Genomic DNA, 17,451 nt, shown 5'->3' with positions numbered 1-17,451 from the left:
CTTCATGAGTCTCATAGCAACGAGGCCATGGACGCATTTTAGGTAAGGTCCGGAAACGCTTCGTTTGTGGAGGACAGACTCGATTACGCAGTATCTCGCGCTTAATGCTTTGAGCTTCCGAGCCTCCCATTTATTGGGTGGAGTCTTTCCTTCCAGGATGTATTGCGTGATTGGAATTCTCCAATCCTCTCTCTCTACAACTTTGTTATGAAGAGACGAGGGAGGTTCCTGTTCGGGACCTGGTGTCGTGGTGCCCCCAGAGGTATTTGTAGGATTGGGCTCCAGGGAGTCTGAATTCCGAGGGATACCTCCAATTCCTTCATTATTCTCCGGGGTCTGGATGGTGCCCCAAGATGAATTTTGGAGAGCTGAACGGCTTCTGGTTTTAATTCTGCAGACGAGTGGGTCTGAGTTGGTGCCCCCGGGGTATTCGTGAGATCAGGCTCCAAGGAGTCTGAATTTCGAGGAATACCTTCCGTGTTTTGGATTGTGTTCCCGGAGGTATGCTTTTTAGAGCTACGTATTCTGGTTTTTGGGAACCAAAATGTTGTGAGAACTTGGGTAGCTACCGTTTCAGGGCAGGTACCTTCGGGTTGCTCTGTTAGCTTGCCGTCTATCTCAGCTTTAGTAGCTATGTCGATGCTTGGTTTTTCGATTCCTTCTACGGGTATGATCCGTTTTACGAGGGGGTCTGACGTGGAGGCTAAAGCAGCCAACGCATCTGCTGAGGAGTTCTCTCCTCGTGGGATCCTTGTTAGCTCGAATTTGTCGAACTGCCTAGTGAGGTTCCGGACGACTTTGAGATATGCCCCATTCTTTCGTCCCTTGTTTCATATTCTCCGTGAAACTGACTAGCTACTAGCTGTGAATCACTATAAGCGTTTAGCTCTCGAATTCCGAGGCTTAGGGCGAGTTTCAACCCTGCGATTAGTGCTTCATATTCAGCTTCGGTGTTTGAGGCGCTGAATCCGAGCCTATATGACTGCTCAATGGTTTCTCCTGCTGAAGAAGTTAGCCTTAGACCGACACCGGAGCCTTGTTTTGACGAGGCTCCGTCGACATACAGGCTCCACTTCGGAGATTCTATTTCGGAGTCTAATTGCTCGGATGCTAGTTCAATAATAAAGTCGGCAAGGACCTGAGCTTTCGCTGCTGCTCGAGGTCTATACTCAATATCATATTCACTGAGCTCTATGGCCCATTTGGCCAATCGCCCTGACTGGCTACGACTGTGCAATATCATTCGTAATGGTTGTGAGGTCATTACGACGATTGAGTGCGATTGGAAGTAAGGTCGCAATTTTCTGGCAGTTGTTACAACTGCCAGAGCAAATTTTTCCATTGCAGGGTACCTTGTTTCGGCGTCTATCAAACTCTTACTGGTGTAATAGACATGTCTTTGTTCGTTTTGTTCCTCTCGTACCAGCACGCCGCTAACTGCGGCAGTCGATACAGCGAGGTACATGTACAATGGCTCTCCTACTACAGGTTTGGATAGAATCGGAGGTTCAGAGAGGTAAGCTTTCAATTGCTCGAAGGCTTCCTCGCATTTCTCGTCCCATAAGAACTTCTTATTATTTCTTAAAAGCTTGTAGAATGGGAGGCACTTATCGGTGGACTTGGATATGAATCGATTTAATGCCGCAATTCGTCCAGTCAATCTCTGTACCTCTCTGGTTGTCTTCGGTGACGGCATTTCTAGGAAGGTTGCTATCTGCTGCGGTTGGCTTCAATGCCTCTTTCGGTTACGAGATAGCCTAGGAACTCGCCTGAGGGTACCCCGAAAGTAAATTTAGTGGGATTGAACTTCATATCGTACTTGTTAAGGATATCGAAGCATTCCCTTAAGTGGGAGATATGGTCTTCTCCAGCTGAGGATTTGACTAGCATATCGTCAATATAGGCCTCCATGGTTTTTCCAAGTTGCCCAGCAAACATCTTATTTACTAGCCTCTGATAGGTAGCTCCTGCGTTTTTTAATCCGAATGGCATAACCTTGTAACAATAGGTTCCTCGTTCGATTATGAATGCAGTTTTCTCCTGGTCCTCAGGATCCATCATGATTTGGTTGTATCCTGAGAAGGCATCCATGAAGGATAGGAGTCGATGGCCAGCTGTTGCTTCAACCAGGCGGTCGATGTGAGGTAACGGGAAGCTGTCTTTAGGACAAGCTTTGTTCAGGTCTGTGAAGTCTACACAGATTCTCCATTTCCCGTTTTTCTTTTTTACCACTACTAGGTTAGCTAACCAATCGGGGTAGTGTACCTCTCGAATGGACCCAGCTTTCGTAAGTCGGTCAACTTTGTCGTTAACAGCTTGAGCCTTTTCGAGGCCTAGCTTGCGACGCTTTTGTTTGATCGGTTTGAAAGTAGGGTCTACTTTTAGCTTATGGGTGGTGACGTTCGGATCTATGCCTTTCATGTCGCTGGTGGACCATGCAAAGGTTTTGACATTGCTTTTCAAGAAATCAATGAGCTCTTTTTTTGTCTCGGGAGGTAGCTCGGATCCGATGCTCACCTGTCTTTCAGGATCTGAGTCGTCGATGCAAACTTTTTCGGTGAGGTTCTTGGGGGGACCTCGAATATTTTGTTGCATTTCGCGACCCTCCTGGATCTATAATTGCTATTGGGGGGACTTTTTGAGGATTTCGAATCCTCCCAAATAGCAGATCCTGGATATCTTCTGGCTACCGTGTACGGTAGCTATCCCTTCGGGTGTTGGGAATTTTACGCATTGATGATACGTCGAGGCTACTGCCTTCATTTTGTGAATCCAGGGTCTTCCCAGGATCGCATGGAACGGGGAAGGTCTGTCGATGACTACTAAGTTGGTCATTTTCATTATTCCGCCAGCTATGACTGGGAGCTTGATAGTCCCCAATGAGGTAGCTGTTTCTCCGGAGAAGTCTACGAGGTTAGCTTTTTGGCCAATAATTTTGTAGTCGTCTATTTCCATCCCTTTTAGGGTGTTGTAGAAAATAAGGTCGACAGAGCTTCCTGTGTCTATCATGAGTTCAGGGACCTCGTATCCTGCGATGTTCAGGGTGACAATCAACACATCATCGTGAGGTCTGTCGAGGTTTGAGGTCTCGCTTTCCCAGAAAGAAATCTTAGTATTGGACTCGGGTTAGAAGGCTTAGGTCCAGTGTTAGACACAGCCTTCCGTACGTGATTCTTAATGGAGTTGACGGAGTCTTGACATATGTTTGATCCTCCAAGGATAGAGTCCACCCTCGAGTCGGGGCTCGATTGAGGGGACGGTTTGCTCAAGAGAGCTTCGACTTGTAAACTTTTTCCTTGGGGGAATTTCCCAAGAATCATGTCGACTCTTTTATTGGGAGCTGGAGGTGGCGAATCGGTCTCCTTCTCAGGTGACCTCTCGCGCTTTGGGGAGGTGTCTCTGGAACCTCTTTTCTGATAAGGTGGTGGCTTTTTAAGGTCCACGCCCTTTAGTTCTCCAGCTGCGAATTTAGTTGCCAGTTGTCGTTGGAGGTCCCAACATTCCTCAGTTGAGTGCCCTTCTCGATCATGATAAGAGCAATGTTTGTTTTTATCAAAGCCTTTTGACCAGGGAGTTTTGTTCGCTGCGGCGACAGGTTTCTCTTCCTTGTCTTCCTCGATTGCGTAGGAATGTTCTCCCTGAGTTTTGTTGTTTCGGGGGTTCCCCCTTTTGTGAGGTCCCTTTGCCTCAGAGGATTCACCTTTTGAGTGATTCTGAGGCTTCTTGTGGAGTTTATCCAATGCGGCTGTCTCCTCCTCCAAAGTAATGTATCTGGTGGCTTTATGAAGAGCATCATCGATAGTTGGAGGAGTATTGAGTGTTAGCTCTTGTGAGGGATTAAACTCACCACCTAGATTTTTAGATCAGGTTTACGGTTTAGGAAAGGTTAGGGAAAGATAACGCGGGCTGAATCCCGTAATAACTTGTTGAATGAACTTCAATTTGTATTGATAATGTGGTAAAAGAATGGTTACAAAAGATGTTTCTCTTGATGATTACAAAGATTGCAAAAATGCTTTAGAGTTGATATGAATAATCGTGAAAATGAATAAAGGTTGAATAGCCCTTCTTTCTTGACTTGCTTTCTCTTTAAATAGCCTCAGGTCCCGCTTGATCGTAGCCAACTGGTTCCCGAGATCCCCTCCGTGATTTGAGAGATTTGTAACAGCTTCCCTTTGACCGGGTCCTGCGCTCCTTCTGTTACGATATGAGCTTCCTCTTCATCGTGACCTCTTCGAAGATTGCCCTTAGCTTCCAGCCTCCGGCTCCGTAATGAACCTTAGCTCAGGTCTCTGATACGCGTTGGGCTTTGTCTCGGCCCAATACTTGCTTTGGTTCTATTGTCAGCTAGCGGACCATATTTGGGCCCAACAGTTGCCCCCAGCTTTCGAGATAAGACTTCTTACTCGGGAGCTTAACCTAGCCGCTGGACCTCAATCTTTTCTGTTGAGATAATGATTACTAGCTATATTCAACGAAGATATGATTCGCTTGAATTGATGGTTTAGATTTCTTTTGATGAAATCAACGGCTCGGATGAAAGAGGTTTTTTGAAATATTCGCTCCGATTCTCGAGACTTGACAAGATATAAAGTAGCTAGCATTAACTGCCGCTGTCCATATTCTCCATGCCTCCACTCGGTTTTCAAGGTAACTCCTCCTCCACTCTTTTATTTTACTGCGTTTGCTTTTTTTTTTTTTACTTTCATCCTTCGATTCACCATTGATCCTTTGCAAAGTTCTTAGAGTTCTTAGTTCCTAAGAGATCTAGTTAGCTTGTTCCACCTTTTCCCCTTTCAATCCTTTCGATTCTCCTTACCTCTCTCTTTAATGGATCCTCCGAAAGAAGGTTCCGGCGAGACCGGAATTTCTGCCTCCGGCAAACGTTTAATGAAGGTTAAACAGGAGATCGGTGAGAAAATGAAAAGAGACAAGAAAGAAGCCAAAGACTCAATTGCAGGAAGGATCTCCAAGCGGGTGAAGAAGAAAGATGCTTCTGGCGGGAGTGCCTCTGTGGGACCTCACTCGCCTTCTTCATTGAAGATCCAAGAGGTCGTTAACCTCATGGTTCAAGCTTACGGTCAAAAGGAGTTGGCCAGGGTTTGTTCCTCCGACGAAACCCCTGAAACAGCCCCGGAGGGTTGGTTTTGCATTCATGAGAAATATATCTCTAAATGCCACCTCCGGTTTCCGCTCCCAGACCTTTTGTTAGATCTTCTTGACCATTACCAGCTGGCCCTCTCTCAGCTCTGTCCCTCTGTTATCCGGGTGATAAATGGTTTCATCACCAGGGCTAAGGAAGAAGGGGTCGCTGTTGGGCTGACCGAGTTGATGAGTCTTTATACGATCAAGGAGAGCTCTAGTAAGGATGGTGGCAGCGGTACCTACTACCTTCCTTGTCGTCCTAGGCTCAGTCTTTTAAGTCCTCCGGTAGTGATGATGATTGGAGGAAGAAATATTTCTACGTCAAGATTGACCCCACAACAGTTCCTGTGGGTCGTGCTCTCTCGGTTACTTGGTCCGATATAACTGGTTAGGAGTTTTAGGAACGTGCTTTGCTTATATCGGATTATTGTTGTTTGCTGAACTCTTGGTTTCTTGTGCAGATATCGAGGATCCTCCTAAGCTTACTGATAAGCTGTCTAGAGCTCTTTTTCGGAAGCTATATCAAAGTCCCAATACTTGGGCGTCTTTTACCATTTCTCGCATTGGATCTGCTAGGTTCCCGGAGCAATACAACGCCAGGTTCCCTGACCCAATTCCAGCTGAAGATTTAGAAGGTATTTTTCGGATTTCGCTTATCTATTTTTATTTCTAGATTTGCTTTTAGAGATAACTAAAAAGCTTTCCTTTGTTTAGTTTCTGAAGGTCCTTTCGTGGAAGATCTTTCGACTGGAGCTAGTACTTCCGAAACTGAAAAGACTCAAGTTCCCAAGATGAGGCCTTCTTTCCGTTCCAGGAGCAAACCTGCTGCAGCTGCCAGTGCTTCGCGAGGCAGCGACAAGACCCAAGGAGGAACCTTCCTTAGCTCGCTAAAGGAGGTCCTTGACGATGGGTCCTCTGTTCCTGTCAGGGATGTTAACCCAGTTGTGGGAACCGAAATTCGCACTGTCGATTTTAGTTAAGTTAAAACGTAGGAAAACTAAGTTGACCTAGTTTTCCCCGAGGATCCCGGCTATCTGCTGGGCCACACACGACAAAGTTAATACGAGTCTAGTTTGGGAATAAATGCGTAAAATAAAGAGAGCAAAAAAGAAAGAATCTTATTTCCGAATCTGCGGAGAGCGTTGGACAACAGGTCGAGATCTCGGCCACAAGAGCTGTCGTTCGTCGCTAGTCTCGAAACCTAGATCTAACCTAGTTGAGTCGCAGCTCGCTAAAAAAGGAAATAAGCGCCTAAGTTCTAAGTTGCTCTGGGGTGGTTTCTTTCTTCTGATTTCGGATCCCCCTTCCTCTGCTCCTAGCTTTGCTTATATACTCCCATATGACGGTCTATTCTTGATGGGCCGAGTCCGCCGCGGCTGGACTTTTTCCATTTTCGTCGGCTTTCGCGTTTATCGGGAAAGTTGACATTTATCTTTTCGGAAAGTTGACATTTATCTTTTCGGAAGTTTAACATTTATCTTGTTATGTGAAGATAATTGTAAACCGTCGTATCTATCCTTTTAGAAAATCGTAAACGGACTGTTTGATCGGGTTTGGTCCCTTTCGGGCCGTCTTCCGGTCTTCCGCTGTTTTCTACGATTTTCTTTAAAAGAATGCTCCTACTTGGATGTCGAGTCTTTCGGAAGATCTTCGATCCATTGCTGAGGCACATGGTGTTTTAAGATAACCATCACCGTTTTATACGAAGTCTTCCTGTCCGTTGACGTCTTACGGGTTCTTTGGAATCTTGGAGCAGGAAAAGGAGTTTTGTTTGCGGGACCTCGGAAAGTCGCAAAACACGGATTTCTGGCGACCCGGAGGCCTAGAACTTATGCACGAAGACTAGTCGTCCGATATCCCGAGCCAGCACGGGGCTAGCCGCCCGGCGACCACGGCCAGCACGGGCGCTAGCCGCCGCCGGCCACGACCAGCACGGGGCTAGCCGCCCGGCGGCCACGGCCAGCACGGGCGCTAGCCGGCGGCGGCCACGGCCAGCACGGGCGCTAGCCGGCGGCGGCCACGGCCAGCACAGGGCTAGCCGCCCGGCGGCCACGGCCAGCATGGGCGCTAGCCGCCGGCGGCCACGGCCAGCACGGGGCTAGCCGCCCGGCGGCCACGGCCATCACGGGCGCTAGCCGCCGCCGGCCACGGCCAGCACGGGGCTAGCCGCCCGGCGGCCACGGCCAGCATGGGCGCTAGCCGCCGGCGGCCACGGCCAGCACGGGGCTAGCCGCCCGGCGGCCACGGCCACGTCCGGAGTTGGCTGCTCGGTTCCTTCGGCGTGTGCGTGTTTTTTGCGTTTTTAGTTTTCCATAGGTTTTTCCTTGTGTAGAAATGTTTCTAGCAGTTGATTTCGAGACGATTAATCTCAAACTTAATATTTTCCGAGGTTTCTCGATTAACAATTAGTCTCTCGAGGTTGCTCTAACATTTTTCATGTTTTTCCGAGATTTTCGGACATCGATTTCGTCTTGACCGATTTTGACCCCAACACCAGTTGAAACCAGAGCTCAAGATGTTGTTCCTCGTCTCGAGATCCCGCCGGTTGATGTTAACCCTCAAGCTGCTAGAGATCCCTCTGAGGTCGAACCTCCGAGAAACAAGAGGTCTCCGACTGATTTGGGAGATAGGCCCGCCAGGTCTTCCTCCTCGTTTTCCGCGGGGAGGGACCGTCGGCTGGAACTTTACCCATTCTAAACCAGGATCGATCTTGGATGACCCTTGGGGTTTGGCAACCATCATGAGGCATATGAAGATGGTCGGATGTTCCATGCCTTCAATCAATGGTCTAACCAACAAGGAAGAATACGTTGAGATAGCTCACCACATGGGTCAGGTACGTACTCTTGTTTTTCTTTTTGGTTTGCCTCTAAGCTGATATTTTCTGAATTTTAGTTTTTTTTTTAGTTAGCTGGAGCTATCAACAGAGCTCAGCTGAGGTTCGAGGAGACCGTGAATGGTGCTCCCAGTGCTGGGGATTTAGCTCAGGCTACTGAGTTATTCACTACAAGAAAACTGCTCGATTCCCAGGGAAGATATCCTCGGAATGTCGTCGGAATTCACGTATTCCGACGACAAACCCAGGAAATGATCCGTCGGAATAATATCGTCGGAATAACGTAAGTCGTCGGAATTCCCTCGGAAATTTGTGACGAAATTCCGACGGAGACTTTTTCCGAGGGAATTCCGAGGAACACCTACGGTGATCCCATTGTCGGAATATCCCTCGGAATTTTCCGAGGGAATGTCCCTCGGAAAACACTGTCGGAAAATTCCGAGGAACTCTCCCTCGGAATATTCCGAGGGATATTCCCTCGGAAAATTCCGAGGAAATTGTTCCTCGGAATTTTCCGAGGGAATATTCCTCGGAATTTTCCGACGGAAGACTCCCTCGGAAAATTCCGAGGAACACTTCCCTCGGAAATTTCCGAGGGCCTTCGTTCCTCGGAATTTTCGTAAAATATAATTTATATTAATAAATAAATATTAATTTATTTCTTATTAATTAAATTGGAAAATTAATTATTAAATTCGAAAATTAATTATTAAATTGAAAATTAAAATAAAAACATAATATAAATAGTTCAAAAGTAATATTCATACAAAACAGAAAATAAAAATAAAGTTTAAAACATAAATTAAAGTTAGAACTACTCGTCCTCGTCGACGTCGAAGTTCTGGTCCGGGAATTGCCTCATGAAGGCCGCCATCATCTTCTCACTCCGCCTCCTGTCTGCCTCTCTAGCTCTCTCTTGAGCCGCCATCTTCTCCTCCAACTGACGGATGCGTTCATCCTTATCCTTCAGTTGATCCATCAGAGTAGGATCAACTGGCACCTGAGACGTAGGAGGAACCGATTTGGATCGACGACCCAAACCGACCAAACGTCCCTTCTTCTTTGGAATCGCCTGAAAAAGAAAATTTAAAATCTTAATCATAGAAAAAAATTTTAAAATTAATAAGTAAATTGATATTTACAAAATATCTTACCGATTCAAGAAGCTCGTTGATTCGGACTTGAGAGAGGGCAGTGGACTCAGTAGATGTGGCGTCAAGATCGAGATCGGCCTGGATCTGGGAGAGACGGGCCTCCTCGTCTTGTGTCATACTGTCCACCAGGGAGACAACCTCCTGCGCAAGACCGTCATCAATCTGGCCCGTGGTCTTGTTGGTGTGGATCCTCTTGTACAAAGGGAAATCACCCACGGGCTCACCTTCATTTTCTTGCGCCTAGGAAAACACATAAATTCAAAAAAAACATTAGAAAGCAGAAAAATTAAAAATTTACAATTAAAAAGAAAAGGAGTTTGAACTTACCATCTTGTCTGCGAGAGTGGGAATAGACTGAGCACCCAAACTGACGAAACCAGAGCTCCTGCTCATCCCTCGGCATCACTGTGAAGGTTGCGTATCCCTTCTTGAGGTCGGAATACATCATCCTGTTGATCCAAGCGCTGATCCCGTTATGGGATCGGTCGAACCTAATACATAGGAAACAACTTATTAAAAATGAATCTAATTTTTCAAATAAAGAAAATTAAACTTTCACTTACCAAGTCTGACCGGGTTCCCTAGGATACAGAGTGAGATAAGGGAGATGGTCACGACCTGGCTGTTGCACCAGCTGTGCAACAGTCATCACTCCTGGAGCGACATGAGGCTCGGGAATGTCTGGGAAGTCGTGAGGAAGATGAGGGGCCGCAGCGGGAGAAGGAGCCGCATGCTGAACCATAGCGGGACGGGGGCTCTGCGATGAGGATGACGAACCCCGAGACCGGCTAGACGAAACCCGAGAATCCGAAGGGGTCGTCGAAGTAGCGCGGCCTCGCGGTGGGGCCCGACGAGATCGAGCCCTCGCACTCTGGTCACTAGAATCCCTATAATTTTTTAAAAATAATGAATTAAAATTAATAAAATTTATTTTTTAAAATATATATTTATAAATTATAAAAACAGCTAAAATGATTTATAAATTAAAAAAATGTCTTAAGAATTATTAAATAACTTATAAATTATTTATAAATTTCAAAATATCTAAAAAAATATTAAATGACTTTAAAATTATTTATAAATTATAAAATTTGCTAAAATAATTTTTAAATGACTTTTAAAATTATTTATAAATTATGAAATTTGCTAAAATAATTATAAAATGACTTTTTAAATTTTTAAAAATTTTGAAATTAACTAAAATAATTATTAAATGACTTATAAAATTTTTATAAATTATAAAGTAGCCAAAATAATTACTAAAAAATTGAAACCCTAAAATTAATCAAATCTAAAATCAAAACCTAATCAAACCCTAAAATCTAATCAAAACTTAACATCAAAACCCTAATCCTAATCAAAACCCTAATCCTAATCAAAACCCTAATCCTAATCAAACCTAATCAAACCCTAATTCTAATTAAAACCTAATCTACTCAAATTCCCTAAAATCTAACAAAATTCCCTAAAATCTAACCTAGAACTAATAAGAGAGGGGGAGAAGAGAACTTACATGGAGGAGGGAGAGATTAGGGGAGTGGGGGTGGAGGGGGAGCCAGAATATCAAGAGGGAGAGGAGGAGGAGCCGGAAATCGCCAAGGGAGAGGAGGAGGAGCCGGAAATCGCCAAGGGAAAAGAGAGAAAAGAGAGAAATGGGGAAGAAGATCCGCAGATCTGGTTTTACCCCGAAAATTCCGACGGAAAATGAAACCCTCGGAATTCTGTCGGAATTTTCGGTTTACGAACCGGTTTTACCAGAATTCCGACGGAATTCCGAGGGATTCAGGAATTCCGTCGGAATTCCCTCGGAATTATGGGTTCCTCGGAATTTCCTGGGAAATTTCCCAGGAAATTCCTAGGAATCCTATGGTTCCTCAGAATTTCCTGGGAAAATTCCCAGGAAATTCCGAGGAACCATAGTTTAGGGGTTCGGATTAATGATTTACAAACTTTAGACCGTTCCTTGAACAATTTGGCAGTTTTCTCAAGACTTATATTGATAGTACATGACAAATAAACATTCAAATTACAAAATGATTGAATCGAGTATAAGTATTGTCGTTTAGGTTCATTAAAGTGTATAAGTGTTTATCTTGCATTGCTGTTTGGGGATCTCGGTGCAACAATCGGAAAAGTGGCCATTAATTGGTACAACACCAATGTCTTGTCCCATAATCAATTGAAGACACTTACTAAGGCTTACGTAAGTCTTCTGGGAACCGTAAATTGGTGTTTTCGATTCTAAATCCTTATTCCCTAGGAATTTCCTGGGAAAATTCCCAGGAAATTCCGACGAAATGCTGAATTCCTAGGAATTTCCTGGGAAAATTCCCAGGAATTTCCCACGAAATGCTGATATCCGTCGGAATTTCCTGGGAATTTTCCCAGGAAATTCCTAGGAATCTATACCCTAAAATCAAATCCCTAAAATCTGATTTTACAAGGTAAAATTCCGAGGAAATTCCGAGGAAACCCTCAAGATCCTCGGAATTTCCTCGGAATTCTGAAAAAAAAAAAAAAAAAAAAAAAAAAAACTATACTACTCTCCAATCTCTGGTTCATCCTCTGAACCCGAGTCACCATCATCACCACCAGATGAATCTGAATCTGGATCTTGGTGAAACTCTCCAATCTCTGGTTCATCTTCGACGTGAACAACGGCTTCGTCTCCAACGGCTTCCCCTCTAAAATGATCATTTACCATCTGCTCAGTACCTACACCATAATCTACGTCCATTCTAATTGGTTCTTCTAACCTAACCGCAGGTTGAGGTTCGCTAGTACTACCATATTCATAATCAGTTTCCCCATGATGATACCAAATTTTGTAACTCCGTGTAAACCCTCGAGTATATAGATGAGTCCAAACATCTAACTGTTTTATAACCTTCCTATTTTTACAAGTAGAACAAGGACATCTTAACATACCTGATTTAGCTTCCGGTTGGTTGAGAGCTTTCCCCATGAATTCCTTTAGACCATTTTCGAACTCTGGCGTAAGCAATCTCGTGTTCGGATCCATATGAGGTCGATCTATCCAAGAGCGATGATAATTATAAGAAGACATGATTTTTTCAATCAGATTCGTGTGTGCAAAATAGAATGAGAGAGGATGAAGATATGTAGTGAATGAAGAGGATGAGGGGTGCTTGCATTTATAGATTAAATCTGCCGATATTTCCCACGACATTCCCAGGAAATTCCGACCAACTAGCCGTTGCCGTCGGAATTTCCTCGGAATAATCAACGGCTCTATTATCCCTCGGAATTTCCTCGGAAATTTCCGAGGGATCTACCAGTCCGTCGGAATTTCCTCGGAAAATTCCGAGGAAATTCCGAGGAAACACGAAAATTGTGTTTCCTCGGAATTTCCTCGGAATTTCGTGGGAATATTCCGACGGACACATAGTCCCTCGGAATTTCCCTCAGAATCCGGCAGTTTTCTAGTAGTGATTCAAGACTACCAAGATGGAGCTCGACCTAGCTCGTGCTCGAGTTTCTGAGCTTGAAGCTGAGGTCGGGAGGCTCGGTTTGAAGGCTGACACTCAGCAGGGGAAACTCGAAAGTCAGGCTATCGATATTCGGGTGAAGAACAGGAAGATTAATGAGTTAGAGGCTGTTCGCAGGATAGCTGAGCGTCAGGTTCAAGAGATGATCGCCTCATCTCAGGTTAGTCAAAGGAACAAAGAAGATGAAGTTAAGCTTGCTGTTAGGAAAGGTAAGAAGGAGGTAGCTGATGCCTACAACAAGATCCTGACCTCTGTGAAGGAGAAGTTTGTCAAGAAGAAGGATGAGACCGATGCCCTGATCTACGCTCAGGAGCTTCAGGCGAACACCGAACTTCTGAAGGATCTATTGTCTAAGGAGATTGAGAATGCTGAAGAGGAGTATCACCGTTTGATGGTTTTGATCCCAGAGGCTGCTGCTGCGTATGAGAAGGCTCAAGTTTCTGATTTCTCAGTCAGCAAGCTCCCCATTCCACAATTCTCCGAGAGCTCAGGTACTTTTGAGATTAATATGTTTAATCCGGCGTTTTCTGGAGAATACGGTTCTAACTTGGGTTCGATATCTCCTGATCTAGTCCCAGTTGAGACGACCCCAGGAGGTGTCGACCAGGATGCTGAAGTGGAGGCTTCCGCCAAGGAGGGTGATCCTATTGAGAAGGATAAGGATGATGAAGCTGATCCTGGATCCGAGGAAGGTTAAGAGCCGATGCTCTTTATGTTTCAAAACTTCTGCCCAATGGGCTTCTGTTTCTTTTGTTTTTAAGACTTATGGCCCGAGGAGGCCTTTAAACCTTTGTGTTCGTTAAGGTGTTTTTTGAACCTTCGTCGGCCTGAGGAGGCCTTTAAACCTCTTATCTATCGAAACTTGGTTTTTAGTTTTGTTCCAAGTCTTTCGCTTTAGTCGTAAAATATGACATTTGATCATAATCGGGCTTTATGATAAGTCTGGAAGACTTTGGTCGTTTTTAGTTCCTTAAGAGGAATTCTTGGAATATCGAGATTAGCTTAAAGTTTTTAGGAACCTGAGTTTAACTTAGACACCTTAGGTGGGGGTTCTTGGGAACCTGAATTTGTTTACGGGATTTTAAGACCCACTGGAACTTGCTTAGGATTTTAAGACATTTCGAAATTTGATAAGGATTTTAAGACCTTTGTATTTAAGGATTTCAAGACCTTTGAGACTTGATAAGGATTTTAAGACCTTTGAGATTTGATAAGGATTTAAAGACCTTATGTCCAGATTCGTTGAGACCTGACGTTGTTTGAAGGATTTTAAGATCTTTAGTGGTTCCTAAGGATTTTTAAGACCTTAGGTTAATTTATCAAGTTTTGACTTTGTTTGAAGGATTTCAAGACCTTCAAGATTATTAAGGATTTGAAGACCTTAGGTCCAGGTTCATGGAGACCTGAGCTGATCCGAAGGGTTTTAGGACCCTAGGTCCGTGTTTGCAGGGACCTGTGTTGTTAAAGAATTGAGACATCGAGAATAATTGCTTTATTGGTAATTGGATACATGGTATCATAGTAATCATACAATTGTTGTATTATAATGATCATACACTTGCTGGTTGGGCTATGTGATTTTAATCAGACATATCCCCCTTTGGTTGTGGTGAACAAAGTGTTGAAATGAGGTTGGAGCTGCACTCATGACGGAGTTGCCTACGTACCCAGTCAAGGGATCAAGCCTAACGTAGTTCAGGAATTTTTAGGTACCTAATGATAGTATCTCTTAAGATTCGTGGCGTTCCACGATCTGATTTCAGGTACCCCGGTTCGCACCTTTCAGAGCTTGTAAACGCCAGGTGGTACCACATGGATGATCTGATAGGGACCTTCCCAGTTGGTTCCTAACTTTCCAGCATCTGGTTCCTTGGTTCCTTCGAAAACTTTCGTAAGTACTAGGTCACCTATAGCGAACTGTCGGGGCCTGACTTTGGAATTGTACTGTCGTGACATTGCTTGCTGATAGTTCTGAATGCGAATCAGAGCTCGGTCCCGTCTTTCCTTGATTAGATCGAGGCTGTCTGTTAGGAGCTGATCATTAGCTGCGGGATCGGATGTACAGAGTTCCCGGCGGAGGCTACCAGCAATGGTTTCAGCTGGGACGACAGCTTCCATCCCATATGCTAAGGAGAAAGGGGTTTCTTCTGTAGCCTTTCGTGGGGTGGTTCGACATGCCGAAACTACTTCAAGTAATTTTTCTGACCAGAGTTCCTTCTGGGTTCCGAGGCGTTTCTTGAGGTTTGCTAATACTGATTTATTAGCAGCCTCCGCCTGGCCGTTTCCTTGAGGTCGGCGAGGTGTTGAGAAGCTCAGGCGAATATTCCACTTGTCACAAAATATTTTGAAATCGTGGGATATGAATTGTCCTCCATTGTCAGTTACGATTTCGTATGGGACGCCGTGTCTACACACGATTTCTTTCCACACAAATCGTTCGACCTCGACTCTGGTTACCTGTTGGAAAGCTTCAGCCTCTATCCATTTTGTGAAGTAGTCTGTTAGGACTAAGAGGAAGCGTAGCTTCTTCTTTCCACTTCCTGATGCTACTAGTGGTCCTACGATGTCCATGGACCACCTCATAAATGGGTAAGGGGCGGATATGTTGGACAGCTTTTCCGCAGGTTGGTGTATAATCGGTGCATGCCTCTGGCATTTGTCACATGAAGATGAATAGACCTCACAGTCTGCAATAATGGTGGGCCAGAAATAACCCTGTCTTTTGATTCTGATGGCTAGAGCTCTTCCTCCAGAGTGGTTCCCGCAGGAGCCGTCGTGCATTTCCTTCATGAGTCTCATAGCAACGAGGCCATGGACGCATTTTAGGTAAGGTCCGGAAACGCTTCGCTTGTGGAGGACAGACTCGATTAAGCAATATCTCGCGCTTAATGCTTTGAGCTTCTGAGCCTCCCATTTATTGGGTGGAGTTTTTCCTTCCAGGGTGTATTGCGTGATTGGAATTCTCCAATCCTCTCTCCCTACAACTTTGTTATGAAAAGACGAGGGAGGTTCCTGTTCGGGACCTGGTGTCGTGGTGCCCCCGGAGGTATTCGTAGGATTAGGCTCCAGGGAGTCTAAATTCCGAGGAATACCTCCAATTTCTTCATTATTTTCCGGGGTCTGGATGGTGCCCCCAGATGAATTTTTGAGGGCTGAACGGCTTCTGGTTTTAACTCTGCAGACGAGTGGGTCTGAGTTGGTGCCCCCGGAGGTATTCGTGAGATTAGGTTCCAAGGAGTCTGAATTTCGAGGAATACCTTCCGTGTTTTGGATTGTGTTCCAGGAGGTATGCTTTTTAGAGTTACGTACTCTGGCTTTTGGGAACCAGAATGTTGTGATAACTTGGGTAGCTACCGTTTCAGGGCAGGTACCTTCGGGTTGCTCTTTCTTGCTGTCTATATCAGCTTTAGTAGCTATGTCGATGCTTGGTTTTTCGATTCCTTCTACGGGTATGATCCTTTTTATGAGGGGGTCCGATGTGGAGGCTAAAGCAGCCAACGCGTCTGCTGAGGAGTTCTCTCCTCGTGGAATCCTTGTTAGTTCGAATTTGTCGAACTGCTTAGTGAGGTTCTGGACGACCTCGAGATATGCCCCCATTCTTTCGTCCCTCGTCTCATAATCTCCGTGAAACTGGTTAGCTACTAGCTGTGAATCACTATAAGCGTGTAGCTCTCGAATCCCGAGGCTTAGGGCGAGTTTCAACCCTGCGATTAGTGCTTCATATTCAGCTTCGTTGTTTGAGGCACTGAATCCGAGCCTATATGACTGCTCGATGGTTTCTCACGCTGAAGAAGTTAGCCTTAGACCGACACCGGAGCCCTGTTTTGATGAGGCTCCGTCGACATACAGGCTCCACTTTGGAGATTCCATTTCGGAGTCTAATTGCTCGGATGCTAGCTCAATGATAAAGTCGGCAAGGACCTGAGCTCTCGCTGCTGCTCGAGGTCTATACTCAATATCATATTCGCTGAGCTCTATGGCCCATTTAGCCAATCGCCCTAACTGGCTAGGGCTGTGCAGTATCATTCGTAATGGTTGTGAGGTCATTACGACGATTGAGTGCGATTGGAAGTAAGGTCGCAATTTTCTGGCAGCTGTGACGACTGCTAGAGCTAATTTTTCCATTGCAGGGTATCTTGTTTCGGCGTCTATCAAACTCTTGCTGGTGTAATAGACAGGTGTTTGTTCGTTTTGTTCCTCTCGTACCAGCACGCCGCTAACTGCAGCAGTCGATACAGCGAGGTACATGTATAGTGGCTCTCCTACTACAGGTTTGGATAGAATCGGAGGTTCTGATAGGTAAGCTTTCAATTGTTTGAAGGCTTCCTCACATTTCTCGTCCCATAGGAACTTCTTATTATTTCTTAGAAGTTTGTAGAATGGGAGGCACTTATCGGTGGACTTGGATATGAATCGATTTAACGCTGCGATTCGTCCGGTCAATCTCTGTACCTCTCTGGTTGTCTTAGGTGACGACATTTCTAGGAAGGTTGCTATCTGCTGCGGGTTGGCTTCAATGCCTCTTTCGGTTACGAGATAGCCTAGGAACTCGCCTGAGGGTACCCCAAAAGTACATTTAGTGGGATTGAGCTTCATATCGTACTTGTTAAGGATATCGAAGCATTCCCTTAAGTGGGAGATATGGTCTTCTCCAGCTGAGGATTTGACTAGCATATCGTCAATATAGACCTCCATGGTTTTTCCAAGTTGCCCAGCAAACATCTTATTTACTAGCCTCTGATAGGTAGCTCCTGCGTTTTTTAATCCGAATGGCATAACCTTGTAACAATAGGTTCCTCGTTCGGTT

The 17,451-nt window shown here is 45.1% G+C and overlaps 1 protein-coding gene across 2 annotated transcripts; it reads right to left on the bottom strand.

Annotated features, from left to right (window-relative positions):
- Positions 1 to 8,780: 8,780 nt before the first annotated feature.
- LOC130495627 (uncharacterized) lies at positions 8,781 to 12,172 on the bottom strand. 2 transcript variants are annotated; one of them, XM_056987049.1, is made up of 5 exons: positions 12,064 to 12,172; positions 9,699 to 10,022; positions 9,463 to 9,626; positions 9,136 to 9,375; positions 8,781 to 9,053 (listed from the first exon to the last, which is right to left on the bottom strand). In XM_056987049.1, exons 3-5 carry the CDS (start codon positions 9,526 to 9,528, stop codon positions 8,796 to 8,798), a joined length of 564 nt encoding a protein of 187 aa, XP_056843029.1. In that variant the 5' UTR covers positions 9,529 to 9,626; positions 9,699 to 10,022; positions 12,064 to 12,172; the 3' UTR covers positions 8,781 to 8,795. The 2 variants fall into 2 exon arrangements, with proteins under 2 accessions (XP_056843029.1, XP_056843026.1); XM_056987046.1 differs by lacking the exon at positions 12,064 to 12,172 and adding an exon at positions 10,649 to 10,880.
- Positions 12,173 to 17,451: the final 5,279 nt, after the last annotated feature.

Source organism: Raphanus sativus, chromosome 1 (assembly GCF_000801105.2).
Source record: "Raphanus sativus cultivar WK10039 chromosome 1, ASM80110v3, whole genome shotgun sequence".
NCBI classification, from domain to species: domain Eukaryota; kingdom Viridiplantae; phylum Streptophyta; class Magnoliopsida; order Brassicales; family Brassicaceae; genus Raphanus; species Raphanus sativus.
Note: the sequence above shows the minus strand (reverse complement) of the source record. Positions and strands in the feature narration are given on the sequence as shown.

Bases quoted from the DNA above. Each gene is read 5' to 3' on its own strand.
- LOC130495627 (XM_056987049.1), bottom strand. From the start codon at position 9,528: ATGAGCAGGAGCTCTGGTTTCGTCAGTTTGGGTGCTCAGTCTATTCCC. The intron at 9,376-9,462 runs GTAAGTTCAAAC...GTGTTTTCCTAG, and splicing joins CCACTCTCGCAGACAAGATG to GCGCAAGAAAATGAAGGTGA. The intron at 9,054-9,135 runs GTAAGATATTTT...TTTCTTTTTCAG, and splicing joins TCAACGAGCTTCTTGAATCG to GCGATTCCAAAGAAGAAGGG.